This window comes from Dissoconium aciculare (genome assembly GCF_010015565.1).
Source record: "Dissoconium aciculare CBS 342.82 unplaced genomic scaffold K489scaffold_11, whole genome shotgun sequence".
Taxonomy (NCBI): Eukaryota; Fungi; Ascomycota; class Dothideomycetes; order Mycosphaerellales; family Dissoconiaceae; genus Dissoconium; species Dissoconium aciculare.
In genome coordinates, this window is record NW_022984961.1 from 537931 (window position 1) to 563942 (window position 26012).

At 53.9% G+C, this 26012-nt stretch overlaps 8 protein-coding genes across 8 annotated transcripts; 4 read left to right on the plus strand and 4 right to left on the minus strand.

Annotated features, from left to right (window-relative positions):
* Positions 1-1381: 1381 nt before the first annotated feature.
* K489DRAFT_383021 (peroxidase/catalase 2) lies at positions 1382-4511 on the plus strand. The gene has a single exon (XM_033605503.1). It carries the CDS (start codon positions 1833-1835, stop codon positions 4086-4088), a length of 2256 nt encoding a protein of 751 aa, XP_033457276.1. The 5' UTR covers positions 1382-1832; the 3' UTR covers positions 4089-4511.
* Positions 4512-4581: 70 nt separating this feature from the next.
* On the minus strand, positions 4582-5276 carry K489DRAFT_433674 (glycoside hydrolase family 92 protein). Its single transcript, XM_033608525.1, has 2 exons — positions 4805-5276; positions 4582-4749 (listed from the first exon to the last, which is right to left on the minus strand). Exons 1-2 carry the CDS (start codon positions 5079-5081, stop codon positions 4595-4597), a joined length of 432 nt encoding a protein of 143 aa, XP_033457277.1. The 5' UTR covers positions 5082-5276; the 3' UTR covers positions 4582-4594.
* Positions 5277-11054: 5778 nt separating this feature from the next.
* K489DRAFT_412221 (uncharacterized protein) lies at positions 11055-11996 on the plus strand (the record flags this gene model as incomplete). Its single annotated transcript, XM_033607904.1, has 3 exons — positions 11055-11549; positions 11613-11722; positions 11789-11996. The coding sequence occupies 3 exons, from the start codon at positions 11055-11057 to the stop codon at positions 11994-11996; spliced, it is 813 nt and encodes a 270-aa protein (XP_033457278.1).
* Positions 11997-13251: 1255 nt separating this feature from the next.
* K489DRAFT_51215 (uncharacterized protein) lies at positions 13252-14326 on the plus strand. Its single transcript, XM_033608683.1, has one exon. The coding sequence runs from the start codon at positions 13531-13533 to the stop codon at positions 14110-14112; it is 582 nt and encodes a 193-aa protein (XP_033457279.1). The 5' UTR covers positions 13252-13530; the 3' UTR covers positions 14113-14326.
* Positions 14327-15301: 975 nt separating this feature from the next.
* K489DRAFT_412222 (uncharacterized protein) lies at positions 15302-16404 on the minus strand (the record flags this gene model as incomplete). Its single annotated transcript, XM_033607905.1, has 4 exons — positions 15302-15379; positions 15517-15826; positions 15909-16144; positions 16285-16404. The coding sequence occupies 4 exons, from the start codon at positions 16402-16404 to the stop codon at positions 15302-15304; spliced, it is 744 nt and encodes a 247-aa protein (XP_033457280.1).
* Positions 16405-17947: 1543 nt separating this feature from the next.
* On the plus strand, positions 17948-19272 carry K489DRAFT_51275 (guanylate kinase). The gene is made up of 4 exons (XM_033608684.1): positions 17948-18007; positions 18096-18224; positions 18295-18608; positions 18694-19272. The coding sequence occupies exons 2-4, from the start codon at positions 18212-18214 to the stop codon at positions 18958-18960; spliced, it is 594 nt and encodes a 197-aa protein (XP_033457281.1). The 5' UTR covers positions 17948-18007; positions 18096-18211; the 3' UTR covers positions 18961-19272.
* A 57-nt stretch (positions 19273-19329) lies between these two features.
* K489DRAFT_383032 (uncharacterized protein) lies at positions 19330-22135 on the minus strand. The gene has a single exon (XM_033605504.1). It carries the CDS (start codon positions 21669-21671, stop codon positions 19584-19586), a length of 2088 nt encoding a protein of 695 aa, XP_033457282.1. The 5' UTR covers positions 21672-22135; the 3' UTR covers positions 19330-19583.
* A 756-nt stretch (positions 22136-22891) lies between these two features.
* K489DRAFT_372764 (uncharacterized protein) lies at positions 22892-25366 on the minus strand (the record flags this gene model as incomplete). Its single annotated transcript, XM_033603361.1, has 1 exon — positions 22892-25366. The coding sequence occupies one exon, from the start codon at positions 25364-25366 to the stop codon at positions 22892-22894; it is 2475 nt and encodes an 824-aa protein (XP_033457283.1).
* Positions 25367-26012: the final 646 nt, after the last annotated feature.

Sequence of the window (26012 nt, forward strand, 5' to 3'; positions counted from 1 at the left end):
CCCCATACAAAAAACCACAACGACAACAACAACCATCAGGAATTGCCACGATGTGTGTGCGTGTGGTCGTGTCTCCGCCAGCCACTTCACGCCCATTGTATCCCAAGGTTGGGATCATCAGAGCCGCCGTGAACTTCCCACATGATCTCAGATCCTTGGGATCGCCGTGGCAATTGCGGGAGGAACAGCATCACACTTCTACGCTGAAGTCATAGACATATGTGAGGGGCTTAGTGCGGCGTCTAGAATTGCTTCTCCTTCCCGAACGCGTCGTGCGGGTATGTATGGACCTGGATGGAGTGATGATAGCAGCTTCTTCCGTGTCTGGTCGACGACATGTCCAGACCGCGATGCCGGGACCGATGGCCCGAACGGTGCAGACTGAGATGCCATGTCGCACCTGCCATATGGATCCGACCACGGAAGTGTGAGATGGAGATATACAGTAATTGATAGTAATAAGCGCTCATCAGAGTCGATGATTAGACGCCCGAGTCGCATTGATGATGGATGACGACGAGAGAGAAGGATGAGATGCAATTGCCCGGATCGTGATTGGCTCGATCGGAGAGACGGAAAGACGGGAGCTAACCCGATATATATCAATGACAGGACCCTGTCGCCGTTTCAACGACGAATGCAACAGGGAAACCCCGCCAATTGTGTCATTGCTCCCGTCTTCGATCTTCTCAGCTGTCGACGTACGTAATGCACAAGAGGACGGCAGCGGGGTCTCTAGCAGACACAGAGATGAACCATCTGTAGTCTGAAGTATCACCGAGCGCGAGGGATGAACAGTCATAGAGGGCATATTGTGCAAAGGACGAGCGTGGAGGGAGAGAGAGAGAGGATATATGCATATATGAGACGGTGGTGGGAAAAGGCGGAGGAGGAGGTCCATTGGCGTTTTCGCCCGCCACGATAGATAGAGAGATGTATGGATGTATGGATGTATGTACTGTCTGCATGCATGCTACGCTACAGTACACTGCAGTACTAACGCTCCCGAGGTCTTTATATTAGCTACAGTACAGTACATTATCTGACTACCGAGTATGTCGGCTCAAGGAAGAGAGCCGCCTGGGAGACTGGACCAAATACCCCGTCGTTATTGTTGCTGCTGTCAGGCCTGAGGTACGCGCGGTTGGGAGGTCATGTCGGTGTCGGCTGCTGCTGCCTATAGTATGTAATAAAAATAATAAAAATAAGAAGGATTATAAGAATAATAGATATTACCAGGTATATCGATAGGTACTAGGTAATATGGGTATATGCTTTGCCCATTGGTATGTTGCCCCACCGAAGTTCGGGGCCATATAACGCGCACGCCCTACTACTTACCACTGCTACTACTACTGCTACTATTACTGCTACTACTACTGCTACTACTACCACCACTACTGTACAGTAATCCGTGTACTGTTGTTAACCTAGTAGTGTATAGTAGCAGCAGTAGTAGTATTGTATGGTATGTACTGGTGGAGTCAGAAAAACCCAAGTCCCGCCAATCCAGACCCTTCCATTTCACCTTTACCGCCGCCGCCCTTCCCTTCCTGTCCACCATCCACTACCCATCCACCTGCATCTTGTCCATGGCACGCCTCCAGCTTCCATCGCTTTCGCGAAGAAGCCTGCAGCTGAACAGCTATATATCACCTCGTCAGCGCCCCTCCGCCACCGCTTCTCTCATACTCCTCCTCCCTCAATCAACACGTTCACTTTCTTGTCTGTTCACCACCACAACCACCACCACAACAACATCGCCACATCATCTCGAGAGGCGATTGAACTACAACCCACCTACACCCATCTCACACATCATCACACGCAACATGGCTTCCGAGTGCCCCGTCAAGAAGGCACCTGTCGCCGGCGGTGGTACCACCAACAAGGACTGGTGGCCGCAGGAGCTCAGCCTCGACATCCTCCGTCAGAATGCTCCCGTCACCAACCCCTTCGGCGAGGAGTTCGACTACGCCGAGGCCTTCAAGTCGCTCGACTACCAAGGCCTGAAGAAGGACCTCACCGCTCTCATGACCGACTCGCAAGACTACTGGCCCGCCGACTTCGGCCACTACGGTGGATTCTTCATCCGTATGGCGTGGCACAGCGCCGGCACATACCGAGTCCAGGACGGTCGAGGAGGAGGTGGTGAGGGTCAGCAGCGGTTCGCTCCCCTCAACAGCTGGCCTGACAACACATCCCTCGACAAGGCCCGTCGTCTGCTATGGCCCATCAAGCAAAAGTATGGAAACAAAATCTCATGGGCGGACTTGTTCCTGCTCACCGGAAACGTCGCCATCGAGTCCATGGGTCTACCCACCTTTGGTTTCGCTGGTGGTCGTCCAGACACCTGGGAGGCCAACAAGTCGGTATACTGGGGTAGCGAGACCTCTTGGCTCGGCAACGAGGACCGCTACGCATCCGGAAACGAGGGCATCAAAGATGGCCCGGCCATCGATGGTGACCAGTCGCGCAAGGACCACTCGGACATCCACTCCCGCGAGTTGCAACAGCCGCTCGCCGCTGCCCACATGGGTCTCATCTACGTGAACCCGGAGGGCCCTGACGGCATCCCCGACCCCAAGGCGGCCGCCCACGACATCCGCACCACCTTCGGCCGCATGGCCATGAACGACGAGGAGACCGTCGCTCTCATCGCCGGTGGACACACCTTCGGCAAGACCCACGGTGCTGCCTCGTCGGACAACATCGGCAAGGAGCCCAACGCCGCTTCCATCGAAGAGCAGGGATTCGGGTGGACCAACAAGCACGGCACCGGAAAGGGTCCCGACACCATCACATCCGGGTTGGAGGTCATCTGGAGTGAGACGCCCACCAAGTGGAGCAACTACTACCTCGACTACTTGTACAAGTACGAGTGGGAGCTCACGAAGAGCCCGGCTGGTGCCAACCAGTGGGTGGCCAAGACCGATGACCTGATCATCCCGGACGCCTACGACCCGACCAAGAAGCACAAGCCGACCATGTTGACCACCGACCTGGCCCTGCGCTTCGATGAGAAGTACGACAAGGTCTGCCGGGACTTCAACGCCAACCCCGGCAAGCTGGGTGACGTCTTCGCTCGCGCGTGGTTCAAGCTGCTCCACCGTGACATGGGTCCTCGCACCCGATGGCTCGGCCCCGAGATACCGAAGGAGGTCTCCATCTGGGAGGACCCCGTCCCGGATGTCGACCACCCTCTGATCGAGAACGCCGATATCCAACAGTTGAAGAAGGCCATCCTCGACACCGGCCTCTCGACCTCCGAGCTCATCAGCACCGCCTGGGCCTCCGCCTCGACCTTCCGCGGCGGCGACAAGCGCGGCGGTGCCAACGGTGCCCGCATCCGTCTCGCCCCTCAGAAGGACTGGGAGGTCAACAACCCCAAGCAGCTCTCCAAGGTCCTCTCCGCCCTCGAGAAGGTCCAGCAGGGCGCGCCCAAGAAGGTCTCGCTCGCCGACCTCATCGTCCTCGGCGGCAACGCCGCCCTCGAGAAGGCCTCCGGCCTCGCCGTGCCCTTCCACCCGGGCCGCACCGACGCCACCCAGGAGCAGACCGACGTCGACTCCTTCTCCCACCTCGAGCCCAAGATCGACGGCTTCCGCAACTACGGCCGCGGCACCGGCCGCGTCCGCACCGAGAACTACCTCGTCGACCGCGCCCAGCTGCTCACCCTCTCCCCGCCCGAGCTCGCCGTGCTCATCGGCGGCCTCCGCGTCCTCGGCGCCAACTGGGACAACAGCGACGTCGGCGTCCTCACCAAGAACCCCGGCCAGCTGACCAACGACTTCTTCGTCAACCTGCTGGACCCGAACCTCGTCTGGAAGCCCGCCGGCCCCTCCGACAAGGACAAGGAGCTCTTCGACGCCCACGACCGCCGCTCCGGCGCCAAGGTCTGGTCCGCCACCCGCGCCGACCTCGTCTTCGGCTCCCACCCGGAGCTCCGCGCCATCGCCGAGGTCTACGCCTCCGCCGACGGCGCCCCGCGCTTCAAGCAGGACTTCGTCCGCGCCTGGGCCAAGGTCTCCGAGCTCGACCGCTTCGACCTGAGCGCCCAGGACCGGAAGCCGTCGGCCCGCGTTTAGGATGGACGTTTGGGTCGCTGTTGGTAAAGATTGATGGTTTGAGATGAGGGATACAACTACTTGGGAATTTCTTTTGTTCGAGAAAAATAAACATGATTGATGGTTCCGCGTGTAATGAGTGTGTTATGATATGGATCCTTTATGTACCCTCTCCCTCTGGAGGAGAAGGAGAAGGAGATTTGATGAACAAAAATGGAAAAACTTCGAAAAAAGGACTCTTTTCTCAGTTGATCATGTCGTCGCTTCACATCTCTCTCACGCAGTCATCAAAGTCCTCTTCCCTCCATTCCGTGGTGACATCCCCCACTCGTTTTTGTTTTCGCGTCGCATGTCGTGCGTGATACATCCGCGGCCTCCAGAGCGGGTTCTCACCCGTGTAGTCTTGGGGGGAAATCAACGAGCGGTAGATCCCGGACCAGAATGTGATCTGAAGTTTCTCGTCGACACCTCCGCCGGGAGTCACAGAAATCGGACTGAGAGCTTTCTGCCAGGCGGTTACGGCTGCTTCATGAGTCGTGTCGAAATCGGAGTTTGGGATTTCCCTTCTCGGCGTTGCCACAAGCTTGGCCAACGCTGATGAAGGACACGCCGACACGAGCAGAGATCTCGCCATTTTCAGGCAGCGACTCAAAACGAGTCCACGCCCCGAGAGTCGAAGAACCTGATCAGACGTCAGCTTGACGTGGACTCGCAATGAGGGTCAAACAGTGCCGTACCATCAATCCACAGCCCGGTGTCCCGAATGCTGGCACCGGAGAAATCGGCACAGAAGTATAGCTTGTACGAACCTGCGCCGAAGCTAGGGCGAAATGTCCCACTACCCGAGATTCGTCCAGTGCTGTCGTCGGTCCGAATCGAAGCACTTATTCGTGTCTTGGGTAGATCCGTCAGCTCAGCAAGGAACAAAGGACTTGTTGTGTTCGCAGGAAAAGCGAGACGACAGAGCGCTGTGTGGTTGGTGACGGTCACTTCCGCATCGATCCCAGAAGCCATGCTGGCCGAAAAGTATCCCGGATGGGCTATGGTGGAGCCGGCGATCCGACGAGTCGCTCTGTCCTGGAGAGAACACTGGCGTTTTCCTACATCGTCTCCTGGGCATGAGGCGAATGGAAGGATTGGGGAATTTCCAAGTGAGGGCGTCCATTTCAACAATACATCGTCAATTCTTTGGCACTTTATATGTTGCGTGGCGGACCAAAAGAAAAGCTTACGCCTCCTGTACCCGAATCATGCATATGTGAGAAGCCTGTAATATTACCCTCTGTTGTAAAGCCCGGGACCGGCGGTGAGACGCCCTCGGTACCATCGGTCGAGAAACCACCCTGATTTTCGGCATTCACATCGGCCCCGGCCTTCGCCATTCCGAATGGTAAAGTCGCACCCGGGAAGACATGCCCACCATTCGCTGTGCCGATGAGTGGATCGACAAGGTTGAGAGGATGTGGGAGAGAGGAGTTGGTCAACAGGGCTTGAACATTCGCGGCCACCACCATCACCATCCAGAGTAGGTAGGGCATGGCGAATGTTCGCGATACCGCGTTGTTCGCCGGATTTGGCATATCTTGATGTTTGAATTGGTATGGTTCAGGTATCCGTATTTGACCTTCAAGGCCTCGGGATCGGCACGAAGGCACTGAGAGATGTCTCGACTCCAGCTTCTTAGCACTATTCAGAAACACGGACGTTCAAATGGAATTCAGCGCGAGAACCGACGTGCTCATGTGTGATTGGCCACGTATGATTTTGTCGTGACTACAGGAGGACATTATTCTGAACAATGATTGAGGGGCGCCTTGCGACGTGCATCCCTTGAGAGAGCACGCTCCGTCTGACAGGCACGCACATACACATCGTACATCCCGGCACACGGTCTGAACGCGAACGACATAGGATTTTCAACGCGGGAGGATTCGAACGAGGACATAGCGTTCATTTCACATCCACGTCCGGTAACGATCAGACGAAAGAAGCTGTGCCGGAGCAGGTGCGGCTGAGCACGATCACATTGGCCGGAGTAGTAATAATGATAAGACGATGGCTGGAGAAGGCTCATAGTATCATCACCGAGTCGTCGCCTGTAATCTATTGCTCTGGGTGAAGTCTTCGTGCAGTCAATGCGCTGCTGTGGTCTTCGAACGGACATTGTCCTCTGTAGACCTAAGCAGGACGGTTGGATTCCATCTCAAGTTGCGAGGCCCAGGAGAGGATATGACGTAATCAAGCCGAGAGAACGAAGACCATATCCACAACCGTATCCACAACCGAAGACGCAGGTAGTCCCGGTAGACCTGGGGATCATCACTCGCTCTGCGGACACTTCCTTGCTGGCTGGACGGACAACGACGATGATGTCCATGGGAACGCAAAGTCTAGACGGTACAAACATTCATACCGTGCTCAAACATCGAAAACATCGGCTCCATGACGCTGGCAGGGCAGCACGCATGGTTCAGCCCCGCACGTGACTAGCCGATTGAACGGCGTGATGGTTGATGGACGCGAAAGGGACTACCGGTGAGACATGCTCAATAGACTGACCGTCCTTATCGTCGTGGTCATCATTATCATCGTTCTTACCATCGTCATACTGGCCTCATAGTCGAACTCTGGGAAGCAGAGCCAACTTCATTGAGCAAGAGATGCATGCATCGCGATTGATGACGGGATAAATCCTTTTCGAATCGCGCCCACATCGGCGCGAGATTCTCCGATCTGGACAAAACGTGCCTCTGAATCGATCGCCTTTGATACATGTCTGTCCCGGGCATGTAGCTGGCCGGCCTCAGTATCGCACAAATGATGACATTCCCTATTCCCGGCTAGGAGTTCGCACTATGAACGACGGCGATCTTCCAAGCGTGTGGTTTGTGTGAAGAAAGCACGAGGCGATCACTGTGCACTAGTCGGACGTTCGATATGACCGGGTATCAGCTACTATCAGCAGTGAGATAGCGTGGATTCACATAAACGTGATCGATACCAGCTATTTCGAGCAATACCGGCTAGATTCGGAATATCCATTCGAAGGACAGGACTTCCGTTCGTTCTTCCGATTTCATGCCAAATGAGAATTTCCAAGGCTAGTCTGTCGCCGTGATAAGGATGCGAGCAGAATTTTCAACGCAACATCAAAGCAATTTCAAAACAGCATCAAAGCACTTGGCATCTCAGCACATGTCTATCGCATGCCCCAAAAATACTGCTGAATTGTTGGGTATGGTCCGGTGGCGCGGAACTCATGGCCGAACGTCTCGCCAATGCAACTATGCTCCATGGATGAACTCGCCTATCCGCTGATTCTGGTATAATGCTTCATCGGGGAGCCCCGATGCTGCAGATTTCCCATCATACACATCCCCTGATCTTGGCCCTGCATTTGGCCCTCCGCGGCAGGAGGGTCGCGGCCTGGTCATTGAACCGAAATTCCTCTAGGGCAGAGAGCTGCACGATGCACAAGTCGGCTGGGTCGTCGATCGTATGCATGATTTGTGATGTACATGGTGGTCGTGGAACAGCCGCAGTAGGACAATGCTGGTCGTCAGGAGCCGGCACACAGTGGTCGCTGGGCTTGCGGCCCTGAAAATCCCCATACCTTGTGGGTTGATAGATGCGAGGCAACCGTGATGCTGCGTTGATCGAGGTGCCATGCCATTCCGTTCAAATGTCATCCAGGGTGACGTGTGGCTCCCACCGGTCGTGACGGACATGCGAGGATTTTTGCCACAGGGTGCTAGCCATTTCCCACGCTTCACGATTTGCTCGAACCCGTCTCGCCAGTCGTGCACTAGCCGCACATCATCGTTGAGACGGCCTCCCAGCCTACGGGAGATCTCTTCAGCGTGCCGCTGACCCTCGGGCGAGCGGCCGCCATGAAATGCACAAGCTCAGGAATCATTAACCCAACATGATCTCGGCGAGTCGTCCGAAGACCAGGGATAATCTGCAGGATAAGGGATCGCACATATGAACACACAGCCTGGCGGACTTCTGATCCCTACTTTTGTTCACAGGCGCATGTCAACGACCCGGATTCGAGGGCAGGGCCTAGACTGCTTTGAGAGTATGCTCTTACCAGAACCCTGGTTAGACAAGAATGGCTCGCCCAAGCCGAAATGCAAGCACGCGAGTTTGGTTAAGTGTTGGGTGGAAAAGGGCGCGGAAATGCATTTTTAGACACTAATGGCGCGGAACGGCGAAGTTCCTGGGCCAAAGTTGTTCTCCCCCCTGACATTCTCCAGGTGAAGAGATAAACCCACCATCAGCATGCGGCAAGTCGGGGAAATTCGTAAAAAGATCGATGCATATATGTCTGTGTTGTCTCGTCAGAACATGCAGAAAAGTGTTCGAATTTCTATATCCATGTAGCCATGCTTCTGCATATGCGGCCATACAGTCCTGAGGAACGTGATGAAGTTTGTGGATCTGGGACTGCGCCGAGAATCGATGGGTGACCTCGAATGATGATCGACTCGTCAAGCGAACTGCAGCTTCCGGCACCATCTTGCGCTTATGCACCTCCGCCGATGCAAGTCTTTGGCGCTATCCTTGGGAGCATCGGATGACAAAGCTGGATTAGGAGCGCGGCAGTTCCATGGTCTTTTGCAGCTTTAGGGTGATGTGCAGCGAATGATGTGACCCTTCGTGGTCTCAAGCGCGGGTGGAACAACGGCAGCATGCACGTGTGGGCACTATCGAGCACCTGTGCAAGCGGAGCACTGTCGGCTTCATATTAGTCTGTTGCACTCGTCGTAGACTGTGCGCGGTCTTTTGCATGGGGTTTTCTCGGGCATTCGTCCACGTTCTGAAGTGCTTTCACGATCAGAATCACGACCCGCTTTAAGGTATTAAGCTCATGCAATCGATGCAAAGGCATCGGCGTCCTGTTTGAGTTTACAATGTTGTCATCACGATGGCGCTAAGTGCAGATTGAGACGGATCTTCATGGCGCATCCTCGGCTCACGGGAAGCTGACGGGGGTCTTTTGGTGGTGAACGTACATGCAGACGATCGGCCTGCATGGTCGGTCATCCATGGCTGCTGAGTGGTCTCCATCAAGGCGACGCATGTGGCCCTGACGGGTGGGAACAAACGACTTCTCCAGGTTGAGGCTGGTGCGAGAAGGCTTCGTCGGCCGGGTGAGCCAAGAACTCCCCCTAGTGTCTGATAGGCAATAGAATGAAAATGCCATGTGCTGGAGGGTGATCGCTTAGCCATTGGTTCCAATGGTTCGAACATAAATCATTTCCCATTAATATGGACAAGTGATCTTTAGTATCTATCACATGCTGCTCAATGACCTGTCTCACTGTTGGCGGATCGGGCCAGAGGGAGAGAAGCGAGAGGCTGCGATAGTCATAGACTAACCGACACCATGGTCATGGCGAATCTTTCGGAGAATTGCGAGCTGAAGGGCCAGCAACATGGTCGTCGGTACCGAAAAGAGTAGAGAACGTCGTCTCCAGTTCGAGTGGCGTGCATATTTAGCGGATGCAAACAGCACTCTGGTCTGCGTCTGATGGGTTTCGCCCGCTCGGCCCGCCGGCCCGCCACCGCAGCGCGCCGCGAACTTTCTCCTCCACCTGGCCGTCTTCAGCTCTTCTCCTCCTCTCCGAACACCAAATCGGCTTCACTCGAACCAAAGGATTGATACGATGGGTGACCAAGCCCACAGGCTTGGTCAAGTGTGGCGCTCTCGCCATGGGAACGCTCAAGTCAGCCTGCTGCGCGTCGACGGACACACCTCACTAATGTATGAATGATGAATGCTGCTGCAAGTCTCAGCCATTTTCTGCAACAATATGTAGGTACTTCAACGACGATTCATCACGTCCATTGGCAACGAGACAGGCCAATCGCTGTGCCTCGAGTCACTCATCTGGGCTTCAGGATGTCTCTCCTGGAAAATGCATGATCTGGAGTCCATTGTCACGAGCGACATCAAGTCGATGTCCTTTGCTGGCTATAGTCTGGAAGACCCAACTTCTACCAAACTTCGTCGTGAATGGATAATGGTTTGTTCAGCGATAAGGGTGGCGATACTCGGAATTCGCTTGCACTAAGAAATGGTTTAAAGTATACTGATTTGCATGCCATGAGGTCGAACTAGTTTAAAGCATACTAAGAATGTCATGCTGCAGCGATACTACTGCTGAACAAGGCATCGTCTACTGAAAGCTTGGCAAAAGGCCCTTGTCCAAGTATGCAGAATGATCCGTGTGTAGCCATTTCGCTCCACCGAGCGACGTTCTTGATAGTACCAGCATCCCAAGATTCTTCGGTTTTGCACACGCGACATAACCAAACTTGATGCTTATATGACCCGGCGTTCAATCCGTGGCGCAGGGCTCTGCTTTTTGGTCAGAGTGGGCCCGCCCATTCTGTGTGTATGGTGCAGACTAGTCCTGGACATGCTCCGGCATCCACGTCCTCTATTCCCGTCGTCACCCTTCATCACGATGAAACGAGAGCCCTGGATGAATCGGGAGGGCCACCCTGGTCGTCGTCGACCATGATCATGCAAGAACAGCAACAGTCTTTCCTCCACCTTATCGACGGAAGCGCGCCGTAATCTAGACTAGTGGAGAATAGCCCTGACCCGGCGGATGCCAGTTCTCATATCCTGGTGCACGATGCTAGTGTATCATGTACCCTGCCATTGATAGAGTATGGCTTGCACATATCGGCAGATTCTCAAGCCCTCAACGCCGACAGTCGCCTCGCCGCATGATCTCGCCCATGGCGTATCCTTAGATGTACTTCTGTATCGGTCCTATCTATAAACCCGCTGTCGTTCACCCAGAAGTCTTGAAAAGAACTCATCATCTTCACTTCCATTCCAACCATCGTCCATCACAATCAGGCCTCTCACCTTCTATCCGATTCACCACTCTTGTCTCAAAGACCCTCAATCGAAGTCAACCCAGCATTCAGCACCCTGAAGAGCATCACCACTGCCCAGCAGACAAGATGCAATCGACAGAGTCCTTTGACAGCCACGCGAGCGGCAGCCCCATGGCATACGCAGTCGACGGTCATCAGATGTTCTACCCCCACGACATGACTGCTTACAACTCGTCCTTCAATGCACCTCAAGAGATCTTCTATGCAAACCCCCAGTTCATCTCGCCCAACGCCTCCTTCTCAACGCAGCCTGATTGCGGTATCATGGATGACTACCATCAGGTCCGACATGACAGCTCGAATGAGTTTGCTCCCACAGCCATGGTACCCCCGGTTCCGTCGTTGATGAGCTCGATGAGCTCCCTCGAGAGCTCTCCCATGCAATCAACATCATCACAACAATCAACCACGGCAAATGTAGGCGTTCCATCAAGCCAAAGCCTTCAAAGCCATGTAGCACTGCGCATGTACACTGGATCACCCACTCGCCCCCAGCACAGAGTTGGCAAGTTTTCTACATATCAATCAAGCCGCCCGACAAGAAACAAGAGGACTGGTGTGGTAAGTCTTGATCGAAGACACTCCCGCTGTGGTGTTGAAGCATACTGATGATAGAACCCACAGGCTTGTGATCCATGCCGAGCGAAGAAGCAAAAGTGTGACGGCGCCAAAAGATGCCATCAGTGCGCGACCAATAACATCGAATGCAAATACCGCGAGGTCGAACCGAAATCGTAAGTCTACGCAACCATTGCAACATAAAACGCGTATGGGCGAATGCTGATCAATCGTGATTATAGAAGTGGCAACGTTCTAGAACAACTCGCCAGACTGGCCGCAAACTCTGCGGAGACCATTCAGGACCTTCACCAGAAGCTCGACGATGTCACATCACGGCTACGACAATTAGAAGGTCAACTGGAGAAGATGCAACATCGCTGTGGACGTTGCAACACCCTACATGCCGATTCACCCGACTCGAAAAATGTGATATCACCACGATTGTGAACAAGAGAGAGGGATTTTTTGGAGTTGGAATGAATGAAATGGGCGGATCTCTTGTTTTTTTGGCAGAACGGGCGTTTTGGGTCGTGTATCATGATGCATGAATTGGAATCGGAAAGGGACTTCTTCAACGAGCAGCCGCGAATTTTCTTCCTCGCTCTTCTCGGCGTTGGCTGCATGTTTTCTTTTGTCTTTTCATTTGTGCGGGATTTTGGGATGAATGAGGAGGAACACGATACGAATCCACACCACATTTTCATATGTGCGACGACGTCAGGTCATGACGACATCAGTGTCGAAAGAAGCCTCCCGCAGCAGGAGCATTATGTATGTATGATTAAGCAATGAATTCCACAACATCCGATCAAGCAAACTCGAACAACCTGCGCTCTTTCTCGTCCATCCCGACCACTTTCGTACGTAGGCAGAATCGTTTACAATCAATCCCATGAGAAGTGTTGCATTCAATCCGGTGCTGGGTTGAGTAACAGTAACATTCTACGCTGTGATCATACCAATTATGTCTCTCAAAGTACTACCAACAAGGAGGTGCCGTGAGATCCAACCCAATGGAGTCGTTGTAATTACCTGATTCGGTACATTCCCACTGTTATGGCGTCAGTAGTCTGGCCATTTCGCCCTTGAGCACCACCGGGCCGGCCAGCAAAGCAAGCGCGCTAAGCCCCATCCGGACAACATTGCATTGACATGACCACGAAATCAACGTCAGCTGTGCCGATGATAGAAACTAAACACACACACACACACACTCACTCACGTACTCGTGTTGTCCCAACGGAATGCACATACACGACGTTGGACGTGAACCCCGCTCTTGCGAACTCTGGTCATGGACCGAGAATTAAGCATCTCAAGCTGAATCATGTCGGCATCAACCGAGCCAAGCAAGCGACCAGCGAGTTCATCGCCGTCGACCGGCCGGTGAGATGCAGATCGACTACAGCACGTCCACAGTAGAACTCTCCACCGGGGCAGTAGCATTGCTGCAAGGTCAAAAGTATCTGCTGGACGCATCCGAGACGAGAACCGGATAGGAAAAATAAAGATCGCGTGACCCGACTCCGGAGCGTCCGCCGAGAAAAGAAAGAAGAAAAGTCTATCAAAGATCTACACTCGTAATTTCTTTTTGAGAAAAAGTTCCGGCAATGCCAGCAATCTGGTAATCCACACCTGTCAGCTTTCCGATCGCGTTAGCCTGAGTGGGAAGATCTCGCAGGCGGGCCTTCTCGTTCAGGATGCATGAGCATTGCAGCAGCAGCAGTAGTGAGCTCTCTGTATGTGATGAAGGATGCAGTTGGATTGCGGAGGTTCTCCGGCGGAGGGCACGAAAAACACCACACCATCACGACGGCGGAAAAGGGAAGTGCAGACCTCCAGGGTGGGTGATGCGATCCAGAACGTCCGGGACTTATCTTGCCACACACACACACACCGGTCGATGTATATGCACCCACACAGATGCGAGGTGATTCGTCGGTGTTCCGCCGCCCCGGAATAAGGATGCAAGAATGCATACATGGAGGAAAGATTTGGAAACTCGGGCAAGCGTCAAGATCATTTGTCACTGCCGCGCATGGATCCCACCTGTGGCTCTGGCCGCGCAAAGAGGGGTCCTTCCCCATTTCACACCCTGCAACCCAGAGACTGCACCGTAACCCCCAGACGGCCCTGCGTCATCCAGCAGCAAATGAGCAAGCCAACAAGGCAATCTGCAGGGACGCAGAGGACTCCGGTCTCTCCAAGGAAAACCCTGTCCGCAGCGAGACACTCATATGGTAGCTTCCCCGACGGACGGCCGTTGTGTGGAACATACAGATTGCCAGTCCTCGAGCGGATTGCGCAACTGTGCGGATGGGCCACCGTCGCTGCAGCGGAGATTCCCATGGGGACTTTTCTTCCAGAGGACTTGCATGATGGCATCGCTATCGGCGGGACTGCATCCATGCCCCTGCTGGAGGATGCCGCAGGGTCCAGCTGTAAGCGCTGTAAGGGCCATCTCTGTAAGATTCACAACGAGAGAGAAGTCACGCGAGCAACTGCGCCTATCGAAGGGAAATCCTTCGAATTGAGGATCTTCGCGACCGGGGGGCCGTGGTGAGGTGAGTACGGCAACGAGGGCCTAGCGGCATGGCCGGCGAGTGCTGGCAGCTACGCATACCACGCTGTGGGTGGTGGGCATCCGACACTTTCCCGTCGTAACTCGTCAGCTCAAATTTCCACCAGGCCTGAAGCCCCGACCAGAACCTGGACAGCCGCAGACACCACACCGGGTTACAGAGATAGATAGAAAACTTGCATCCGACGAGCAGGATAGCCATTAAAAAAAGGAAATTTCTTGTGCGTGTGCCCAGAGCTCCCCAACCAGACAGGACGTAACACCCACCACCACCCAGATAGATTTTCCATAGACCCGCGGATTCCCCATGAACCGCCTCTCCTGGTCCGAAATGCATACTCGGGGGAAAAAGGGTAGGCACGAGGCACCAAGGGGGGGGGGGACATTCTTGAGGAGAAATAAAAAGGGGAATGGTTGTAGATCCCTCCCCTCTCCAGGGTTCGCTAAACCATGTCTGTTCGCGATATGCCGGAGGAAACCACGGGCTAAATTTGGAGCATCGACGTGCCAGGGTGGGTAAGGGAACGGACGAAAGCAGCGAGTGCACGGGCGTGTTTTTTCTCCCACGAAAAGAGCCTCTCCCGCCGGCCTCCGTCACTCCCCGGACGCAGGTGAAAGGAATGGAGGGGGGAGGACCAAAGGTTTCTATCGCCGAGATCTTTCGACGTATGGTTAATTTTCAAGACCATGGCTCGGTGGTGGCCCTCGTACAGATCCTTCTGAATCCGGCCATGAACCGTTAGTGGACTCGTTTTCTTTCTCTCTCGTGAGACCCTGCGCCGTGCAGGAAGTGCGCCTCGAGTCCCTGCTCTGCGAGGGGCCGGAAGCCTCTGCTGTGCTACCAGACGATCACCCACTGTTGAATAATGAAAGAGGAAGAAACCGAACCCTTGGTGCGTTCATCGAACCCTGGCAGCATGGAGGATAGGCAGGCGTGATTTGGAATGCAGGGTGGAGTTATGACGGGGAGAATCAGGTGCCTGCCGATCTGTGAATTATGGGCCGCCGTGAGATAAGAATTTTGGGCAACAAGGCTATGAGTGTTGTTGCTATCGTTGTTGGGTCTTCCGATAAGGAAACGGCTCCTCATCATTGCCAAAAAGAAGTCGCTTGCTCGCTGCTACCTGCTGCTCTCTCTCTCTCTCTCTTGCAGGAAAGCAGTAGCAGGATCTCAAACCTCGTGCTCGACATCCTGGACCCTCGGGAGGCGATCCACGGGGACCGGGCACCATTTGCCGATTTTCACAATCTGTTGCAGCAGCAGCAGTGCGCGGTGTCAGCTTTGTCTTCGGGGCGCGGCGAATGATCAACTTTGTGTGTGTGTGTGTTGCTGCTCGGGAAGGGGGAGGGTTCTACGATTTTCTTTTCTGGGGAAAAACAACTCACACATTCCCAGATCCGCTCGACGTCTTCGCTCTTCACGCCGATGCGGCGGATGCCGCGCAGATGCCAGCCGGTCTCCCGCCGGAGGTTCTGCAGCATGAGGCCGGGCAGGACGACGAGCTCGGTGTCGACGCCGTCGAGGATGCGGTGGTCGGAGAGGTACAGGCCGTAGGTGATCTGCTCGCTGATCCAGCGGAAGTCGCGGTGGGCGGACATGTGGTCTTTGGCGATGGCGGCGTAGTTGTGGCGGTAGATTTCCCCCAGCCAGGCCTTGCCGCGCTCGATGTTCTCGGGGCCGGATTCCCAGTCCTCCCTGTGGCGGGGTTTTTTCTCGTTAGAGGTTGCGTCTCCTGGTGGATTGAGTAGGTGACGGTGGGGGATTTCCGAACACACACCTGGAGCAGGAATAGTCCCGGTCTTCTTCGCGTTCTCTCTCTGCGATCACCATCACCGTCTCCAGCGGTTTCGGAACACCTACGACGGACACAAGCTTGACGAGCGCCTCTCGTAGCCGACGGATGAGGGCTTGCCGTTGCTCGGGAGTCGCATATTGGGCGTTGGGATGTGTGATGAGATACGTGTATAGATCAGCGGCGACTTCGTTCCGGCCGGCGGTTGTGAGAGCTGCTATCTGTGGAGGATGGTGAGCAGGTAGCATGCATGCCAGAACGAGATAATACAACAACACGACGTGATGGTGAATGATAGAAGTTGTAGTGACTTATTTCCTTCACCTCGTCGCAGCATTTCTGACTGAATCCGTGCACTCACTGTCAAGATCTCCCACTTGTCTTTGCCAAGTTCTTCGCCGGGAAATTGGTCGCGAATTTCCTCGAATAACCTGCGAGATTCCGCAGGCACAGTTTGATACTCTTGGTCCTTTTCCGCCATCGTGTTTATGGCTCTGCTTGGTTTTGGAAACAATCGTGGCCTGCACGTGAGTCTCCTTGTGGTGCGAAAAGGTGGAGGATGGAGATGGGTACGGATTCCCGATGGATGATGCGAGGATGTCCTGGCTCTAAGTTCCGTGTTGTATGCGCGAAAGCGAGTCTCAACGACCCGTGTTGAATGATGTCTGCTGTGAAGTCCAAGAGGTGCTCGAAATGACGTCTTCTGGCGACCAGGCCGAAGCGCGAATGGAGAATTGTGGAGCTTCAGGAATAATGTTCGTGCGCTTACGCTTTCGATACAACGGAGATTTGAGGGTGAGATGGGCATTCTTGAAGATCATTGAGGCTTGAAGTGACCATATGGAGTAAGCCGCGGATATGGATTCGGAGTGGAATCACCGACGGAGATGTTTACCTGTGCATGTTTCACTCATCGAGGTTGATATCGTGCCCATACAACAGTCCCGAGTAGGTAGGTAGTGTGTACATAATCTTCTTTATAGGGCAAAGGAGACACGACACGACCGGCATATGGGGAGAAGTCAACGTTCCAGGGGTGCTGCAATGACAAAATATCCATATACCAAGTACTGTATTTATTAGTCTACAGTAGTACTGTATATATATCAATTGTGCCTGGGAGACTGGCTATCTATACCAATTTCTATCGACCGTAGGCAGAGAGAGTGGAACGAAATGTCGACTCTCGAGAAAGTCATCGTTGCCCTCAATCGTGAACTCGAAGCTCTCCCTCGGCTAAGAAATGAATGATAAGTGAATTATGAATTATGCATTATAGATGCTGGATCAGGAACTACGAATTATGCAGGTGGGTCATGGACTATAAATTATGAGTCACAGATCATGAATTATAGATTATGAATCATGGGTTATGAATTATGGATTGTGAATGATGGATGAATGATGGATTATTATCGAAAAACACACTGAACGCGCTGGGGATCAAACACTGCCGGATGTTCGATAAACTCGGCCCTTCACTAGCTCGGACGTGATCCTGACCAATGAGCTTTCATCACCTCTCTTCCGCACCGGACACACGGTTTCTTTCTTCACCATGGGAGAAACGCAAGAAATGCTACTGTTCAAATGCTAATCGGTAAGTAGTAATCATATATACACCTGGGCATATATATATACACATGTATTTACATACACGAAACACTTCGATGCCGGGAGGTCCCCCACAGGTCAACAGTCATCCATTCATCTATATTTCTCCCAGGCCAAGACTGATGACTCCGAAGAGATCGTTCCCAAGCTGTCTCCCGGCCTCAGCCTCAGTGACAGAGCTGTTGGGTGTGGGACTGGGACTGTGGGTGAACCGGTTGACCGACATCCCTTAGCCTCCCAAGACACGTGACCAATGAGAGACGTTCACTACGGAATGACCATCTCCATTGATGCGGGTGAAGAGGGAGGGGTTCGCCGGAGAGATACGATGGTCGATCCCCGCCTGAGTGTCTGACGGGAGAGGGAGAGGGAGAGAGCAGCTCGCTTGGGCGGGCGCATTGGAAACCCCCGCCTAATCCACAAAGTGCAGTTCTTGTTGCAATGTCTGTTGTACTATTGTAGCTAGCTAGGTAGGCACATCCACAGTAGCGTTGGCTTTCCCTCACTGCTCCAGTACTGGTGGACTTACTACGCGACCGCGAGTCTGAATGCGTGCAGTCCATCGTCGGCTTCACTGCTGGACGACCATCTCCCCCTCGTCCACCATCCGCACCACTCCTCCCGCCGCGATACTACTCCACCGCTCCGGCCTCGGGATCCGCTCATCACACGCCATGGCACCGACAGGTAAACAGACTCCGCATCGCCCACGGGACCCCAATCCACCTGACCACGAACCTCTCTAATCGTCCACCAGACTCCCCGCCGCGGCCCATCGTCGTCTCCGGGCCCTCGGGCTCCGGCAAATCCACGCTGCTGAAGCGCCTCTTCGCCGCCTACCCGGACCGCTTCGGCTTCTCCGTCTCGCACACGACGCGCGGGCCGCGCGACGGCGAGGAGGACGGCGTGGCCTACTACTTCACGACCAAGGAGGAGTTCCAGCGGCTGGTCGCCGAGGACGCGTTCATCGAGCATGCCACGTTCGGCAGCAACTCGTACGGCACCAGCGTGCAGGCGGTGAAGACGGTGGCCGAGAAGGGCCGGACGTGCATCTTGGACATTGAGATGGAGGTATGTTTCTTTTTTTTTCCAGAGACAGAGAGAGAGGGAGGGAGGGAGAGAGAGAGAAAGGACAATGCTGACGGGATGCGACCAGGGTGTGAAACAGGTCAAGAAGAACTCCTCGCTCAACGCCCGCTTCCTCTTCCTCCAGCCGCCGTCCATGGAGGTGCTCGAGCAGCGACTCCGCGGCCGGGCCACGGACAAGGAGGACGCCATCCTCCAGCGCTTGGCCCAGGCGAAGAACGAACTGGAGTTCGCCAAGACGCCCGGCGTGCACGATCAGATCATCGTCAACGACGACCTGGAGAAGGCGTGGAAGGAGTTCGAGGCGTTCTGCGTGCCGGAGAAGGCGGCGCAGTGAGGAGGAGGAGGAGGGATGGGCCTCTCGTGTGAGGAAGACGGTCCGAAAGCTGGTGGGTGGGTTTGGAAGATGTCGGTGTGGCGTCGGAGGAGATGTCCTTTAGAGAGAAAGGACTAGAGAGGAATGATCGAGGCGAATGGACGCGAGAAAGGCGGCTGTTTCGATCAGACCTCCAGTCATCGTCTCGCGCTGTGGTCTTCCCAGGCTGGGTTTGAAAAGGCCGCCGTGGATGACGATGAGTCCCGCTTGAACTAGCTTCTGAAATTTTCAGCATCGAAAAGCATGACGATCGCAGCATGCCACGATCGTAGACAGACCATTGACGATGAACTCGTCGAGCATCTCTGAGACTTCATCATGAGTTTTCCATTCTGCACGCACATGTCATTGGAAATCATCTCATCGTGATATCGCTACCCTAAGCGCCCATTCCTTCCCAAGTATCAAAAAAACAAAGCCCCCACGCATAAATCCAAAACAGAATACATCTGCAACATCATGACAAACATTCAATCGTGAATCGGTTCCTCTTCGGTCCCTTCTCTTGATCGATCGACGACCTTTTCGAGACCTGACCAAGACAAGCTGAAGCGGATCCGATAACTTCGGGCAGAAATTCCTCCTCACGGCACCACTACAGATGGAACAGCGAGAACGAATTCCGACGCCTGTGCCGTAGTCGTCGTCGTCGTCGTCGTCGTCGCCGCCGTCTTGGCCAGCTGATTCATAGTCGAACCGGCAAAGGGGTCTTTGTCTGCCTTTGGGAGCGGAGGTACAGGTGTGGTGGGTCGTGAAGGCTCTCCTTGATGCACTGCTAGCGCCTCTGGGCCGCTCCCGTTCCCTTCTGGTGCAGACTTCCGATATAGAGGAGTTTCGGGAGGAGTAGGCGGCAACGAGACCTTCAGCTTGACGGGCGTGGCGGGCGTGATTTTCTCTGCTGATGGACTCGGAGCTGTCGAGATCGCTTTGCCGCTTGTGGTCTGTTCCTCAGACTCGTCTTCAGTAGCTTTCGGGAGCTTACTGGGATGCGGTAACGCAAGCTGACGTGAAGCATCTGCCACGACAAGTGAGCTGAAGCGGGAGGCGAAATCGTCGGATTTGACGGCTTCTGGTTGACGCTGTGGACTGGATGCCGGTGTGGGTAGTCCAGTATTCTCGCGTTGAGCTGCTGGGAGATCTGTCGGTCGTACCGAGATTGGCTCGCTTGGTGAAATAACCTCGTCACGTGAAGCTACGTCAGCGGTTGAAGTCGTTGATTGCCGTACGATCGCTATCGGTTGAAGTGCGTCTGGCACCACTACATGTGCTTGGTCGGATGAGTTGGCCCTCACTGGCTCTTCGATGTCTGAAACTCGTGGCTTTGTGGCTGCCTGTTGGGCAGCATGCTCTAACGATTGTGCTTGCTGGATCTTACTCAGCATTCGGTCCTCTTCGGAAACTCGAGCTTGCTCGCTTCCTCCGACAACGACGCGTGCTAGTCGTGATTGTTCTGCCAACTGTGCCAATCGTGTCTGCTCAGTAATTTCGGTCTGTCGATTTTGTTCGGCCGATTGCGTCTGGCATGCCTGCTCGGCGAGTTTGGCTTGTTGGGCTTGTTGTGCCAACTGCGCTTGCCGATCCTGCTCGGCCAATTCCGCTTGCCGTGTCTGCTCAGCTTGTCGCTCAGCCTTGAGAGCTATGTTCAGCTGCCGGGGCTCTTCTTGTGGGACGCGAAGTTGCTCAGCAAACTCGGCTTGTTGCTTACGACGTGCTTGCTCGGCACGACGTCTCTCTTCTTCGTCCAATACTGAGGTGACATAGGCAATACTGTAGTCATTTGTATTTTCCATAAGATTGGCAGCCAACCACCTTTGGAGTACCTGATCACCGTTGTTGTAGAGCATCTCCCGCTCAAATGTTGCTACCCATGCCTCCATAGTGTTGATGGCCGTGTCCGCCGAGATCTGAAACCATTCATTGTGACCTATATGACAGGATTGGCAACAGACAATTTCGCGTCGGTATTGCCAGAGCTCCCGGTGGATTAGTGCCTCAACTATCGCGGGAAAGGTCACGCGTTTATCACGAAGCTTTTGTAGGCCATCATGACATCGACTCCAGCGATCGAACCGCGATTGGACCGATTTCCCTGAGAATCCAATTTTAACATAACCAGGATGAGATGGCCAGGTGAAAATGTAGACAACTCCCATCGGTTCCTTGTCCTTTTGGATGATCTTCGCGAGCGCTTCTTTAATGGTGAAATTCCTGTCCTTCGGGTATCGAGTGAACGTCGGTGGCCGTAGCTGGAGCCCCGTTGATCGAGTCTCATATCGATTCTGCGAGACCGGTCCTGCTTCACGGTGTTCCAGACGGGCGGATAACCGGTTAGGAGGTGTCAAGGGAGGTGTCAAAATTCCACTGTTGTCGTAGACGTCCATAAATCGTTTAAGATATTCGTCTGCGACATCCTGCCACACAGTGAAATAATTCAGGAACTTGCGGTGTGCAAAGTCACATGCACGGAACCAAACCACGTTCTTAAGTGCAAACGCAGCCTGTTCATAGCCTGATGGCTCCGCTCGTTTCATCCACGACCTCATCTCCTGCATATCAGCTCTGGAATGCGTTGATCGACATCTTGTGCCATCAACTCTAGGTGCGATACATTGACAATCATCATCTTCAAACGTGATGGTATACTGAGCTGCGTTGTAACGATGTAGCGTCATCGCGATCGATACAAGAGTCGCAGACGAGAGAAGCTCTACGTCACTGCACCCCGACAGAGCAAGCGAGACGAGTTGACAGGAAGTAATGATTGTTGCTGAATTTGGGTAAGAATGTCGACAGAAGTCAACTATATGACTCTTACCATAATCCCTTATCGTTCCTCGCCATGTACCTGCTGGCAAATAAAGGAGGCGCGATACACCAACCGCGTCATGACATCCCGGAGCATGCAGGCAGTTGAAGCACTTCCAGCCAGTGCCAGCTCATCGGCAAAGCAAGCGTGGGTAGTGCAGTACATGCAACCGATATGTACCATGAGCTTTGAGTGGGTAGAAATCCTTTCATTGAAGTGTTCCTCCGAAGCCGCCCTGTCTCATGGGCCGTGCAACGCAAAAGCCCCTCTCGACCGGCTCAGAAGTATACGAGAACATTCATGGACACGGCGCGAGAAGCGAAGGATCCGGGTTGGATGCTTGAGAGTGTACTGTATCGCACAATAAATGCAGTGAAGTGCCCAGCTTGGCTTTAGTCCGGCGCCACGATTCGCGTAGAATTCGCGTGCGCGGGCAATTGCGTGGAGGCGCAGCAGCCGGGCTCTCTCTTTCCCTGCGATGCATCCAGACCGGTGAACAGAGATAGCGAATTGAGGTCGTCTATACACGCCATCGAACATATTTCCATGCTCGATCGCGTCCTTCAATATCACAGACTATCACCAAAGAGTGAATGGCTTTTTATTGAGATGCATTGGATGCGTCACGCTATCGGCGTCGATAATACCATCGTCGCGTGTCGAAGAACTCAGCATCATTGTCATTTAGAGGGAACGCGGGTGCCCCGAAGAAGTCACTCAGCCTGTCTGTACAGCCCGTCACTGCGCAGGATTTTGTCATGGCCGACCGCCATCTACGCCGCCATGGGAGGGAGCTCCGCACGTTCAAAATTTCCATACTAATAAACTATACACAGTTTGATGAACGAATTTCGCGGTAAGGTAAAAGGCTTCAGTTGGCCGAAACAGCAAACAACAAAATCAATGGCATCGTTGATCTGATCTTCCTCTATAAAAAGTTCTCTGAAGCAGAAAACGTCGTCGTGTCGTCGTAAACATCATACTCGTGAAACAATCAAAATCGCTCGCTCTCAAAACAAGGGGTAATCTTTCGGAATGAAAAAAGAACAGACATGAAAGGAAACACTCAGTAATAGGAATCGCTCCTCATAGCCTCACTCTAGACGGGACCGTGAACGTGAAATCCGACGATTCCATCATCGCTGTTGTCGTCGTCGTCGCCACCTCCGCAGCTACCGCCAATTGGCTCAAGGTCGTCTGTCGTGTCTTGTCCAGCACGGCGAGGAATTCGAAAGATGCCAAGGGTGCTGCGTCAGGGTCATCTTTTAGTGGGAGAGGGATTGCTACATTGGTGAAGGGGTCCTCGTCGGGCTTTGTGAGGTGGACTTCTTGCACAGGTGGAACATGCGTCTTTCCTACTGCTACGGCTGGGTGGCGAATAGGAGTTTCGGGAGGTGTAGGCGGCCATGAGACGTGCAACTTCGCTGGCGTGACGCTCTCTGCTGGTACGCTCGGGGCTGTTGTAGTTGCTTCGCCGTCTGTGGGCTGTTTCTCGGCTTCCGGACGTCTGCTGCGGCGTTCCACCGCGATATTGTGTAAATCCATATCCGTGGCAGATGGGCTGAAGCGCAATGAGACATCGCTAGATCTGACTGGTTCGCTCTGAGCTCGCGGGCGAGACAATGGTGTTGCTGGTGGAGACAGCTCGTGTCCAGAAGTATTGGCTTGAACTCCTGAGCGGTTTACGAGTCGGGCATCGGTTTGCTTGCTTGGTTTGGCGGTCTCGTCAAATGAAATTGGAATTTCTTCTGAGGTTGTCGATTGCTGTGCAACTTGAGGTTTCCCCGTTCCCTCAGCAAGCACTCGGGCTGGTCGCTCGGGCGATTGTGCCTGTTGGGCCTGCTCGGGTTCTCCTAGTCGCTGGAGCTGCTGTCCTAGAGCGCGAAGTTGTTCGGCTATTTCTGCCTGTTGTCGCTTCAGTCGTGCTTCTTTGGCAACCCCTCGTGCCTGCTCCTCCAGGAATGCTTGCTCCCACCGGCTCGCCTCCTCCTTCAGGCGCGTTGCTTCCTTGAGATGCACCTCCTCTTTCTGGCGCGCTTCCTCCTTCAGACGTGACATCTCCTTCAGAACTTTTTCCTCCTTCGGGCGTACCTCTTCCTTCGGGCGTGCCTCCTCCTTCAGGCGTAGTTCCACCTTTAAGCGCGTTTCCTGCTTCTGGCGTGCTCGCTCTTCCAGGCGTGCTTCTACCAGGTGTACTGCCCTCAGGCGTTCTTCCTCCAGGCGTGCCTCTTCTAGGCGTTTCTTCTCCCTCTGGCGTGCCTCCTCCAGGCGTGCCTCCTCCGTCAAACGTGCCTCCTCCTTTAGACGTGCTGCCTCCTTTTGGCGTGCTTGCTCCTCTAGGCGTGCTTCTACTAGTTGCGCTACCTTCAGGCATGTTTCGTCCAGGCGCGCTTCCTCCTTCAGACGTGCCTCCTCTTTCAGGCGTGGTTCTTCCTTGAGGCGTGTTTCTGTCTTCTGGCGCGCTTGCTCCTCCAGGCGTGCTTCCACTAGGCGCGCTACCTTCAGACATATTTCGTCCAGGCGTGCTTCTTCCAGGCGTGCTTCTGCTAGGCGTGCTTCCGTCAGGTGTGCTTCCGCCAGGCGTGCCTCCTCGGCACGACGGCTCTCTTCTTCGTCCAGTATCGACCTGAGATGGGTAGCTTTCCAATCATTCGCATGACAACTCAAGAGTTTGGCATCTAGCCACTCTTGTAGCTCCCGAGTATCCTCATCGTAGAGCATTTTCCGGTTGAAGATCTCTGCCCAAGCCTTCATGGTGCTGATGGCCAGGTCCTCGGAGACCTGAAACCATTCATTGTGGCTTCCGCCACAGCGCGGGCCTTTGCAAGCGACAATTTGGCGTCGGTGTTGTTTGAGCTCCTGGTGAATCAGTTTCTCAACCCGCTTGGGAAATGCCACGCATATCTCGAAATGGATTTTCAAATCAGGATGACATTGGACCCACTCCCTATGTCGACTTTCTGCAGATACACTTGAGAAGCCAATCTTGAGGTAGCCAGGATGAGATGGCCAGGCGAAAATGTGGACAACCCCCGACGCATGCGCTGCAGATGAGATGGGTTTTGCGAGTACCGTCTTGATGGTCGACTGCTTTGTGTTCAAATATGGAGTGAATGTCGGTACATCTGGTCCAACCCCATTTGATCGAGTCTGGTATCGGATTGGCGTAATCGATCCTGCTTGAGCTTGACAGGTATCCGGACGGGCAGACGACGGGCCAGGAGGCGTTATGGGAGGCGTCAAAGTCCTGTTGTTGCCATACAGCTCTTTGAATTTTTCAAGGTATGCCTTTGCGACATCTTGTAATAGAGTGTATTCATCTAGGTTTTTGCGGTGGTGCCTCTTACAGGCATGGAGCGGAATCATTTTTTCAATTGCCTTCGCAGCCTCTTCATAGTTCGATGCCTTCAAACCTCTCATGCGTATCTTGAGTTCGTTCCTATCATCTATGGAATTCGTGAGTCTACATCTTCTACCTTCGACAGTCGGTGCAATGCATTGCGAATCCTCTGCGTCAAACGTAATTGTGTACAGGGCTGCATTCCAACGTGACCGATCCATCGCGGCGACAGGCTTGATAGGTGAGTCGCAGATGGTAGAACCTCTGCCTCAATGTAATTAGGCAGAGCAAGCGAAACGAGTTGACAAGGGTGAATTGACGATTCTTTGAATTCTGCTACGATTGTCGACAGACCTCACTTATAAGGCATTCATCAGGACATCTTATCTCTCCTCGCCATGTGTCTGGTGGCAGTGTTGGACTGCAGGAGGCGTCATCCGCGCCATGATACATATGCCAGCGTTTCAAACAGGCGAAGCAGATCCATCCAGAGCCTATACATTGGTGTATTGAGTTTGAATATGCATGCATCACAGTGCAGTTGTGATTGTTCTTCGCGCGGGGTGGTAACCCCCAAAGTGTAGGTATCGTTCTTGTCGTGCGCTCCTGGAGGTCCGCGCCGCACGAATGCGCAACGATGCTGGCTTAGCAGGCAGGGCGCGTAGATGCTCGGCAGGAAAAGAAAATACACTTTGGATGTGCAATGGGGCCGAAAATAGATGTTTCAGCATGTATTGCTTGCCCGTGGGTGATTTATGATGACAGTAAAGATAGCCATCCATGTTGTGCATTGCTTGGGCTGCGCAGCAGTTGCATGTGCTGTACTGTGCAGTAGTCTGCCTTCAAAGTTTGCTGCGGCATCGAATC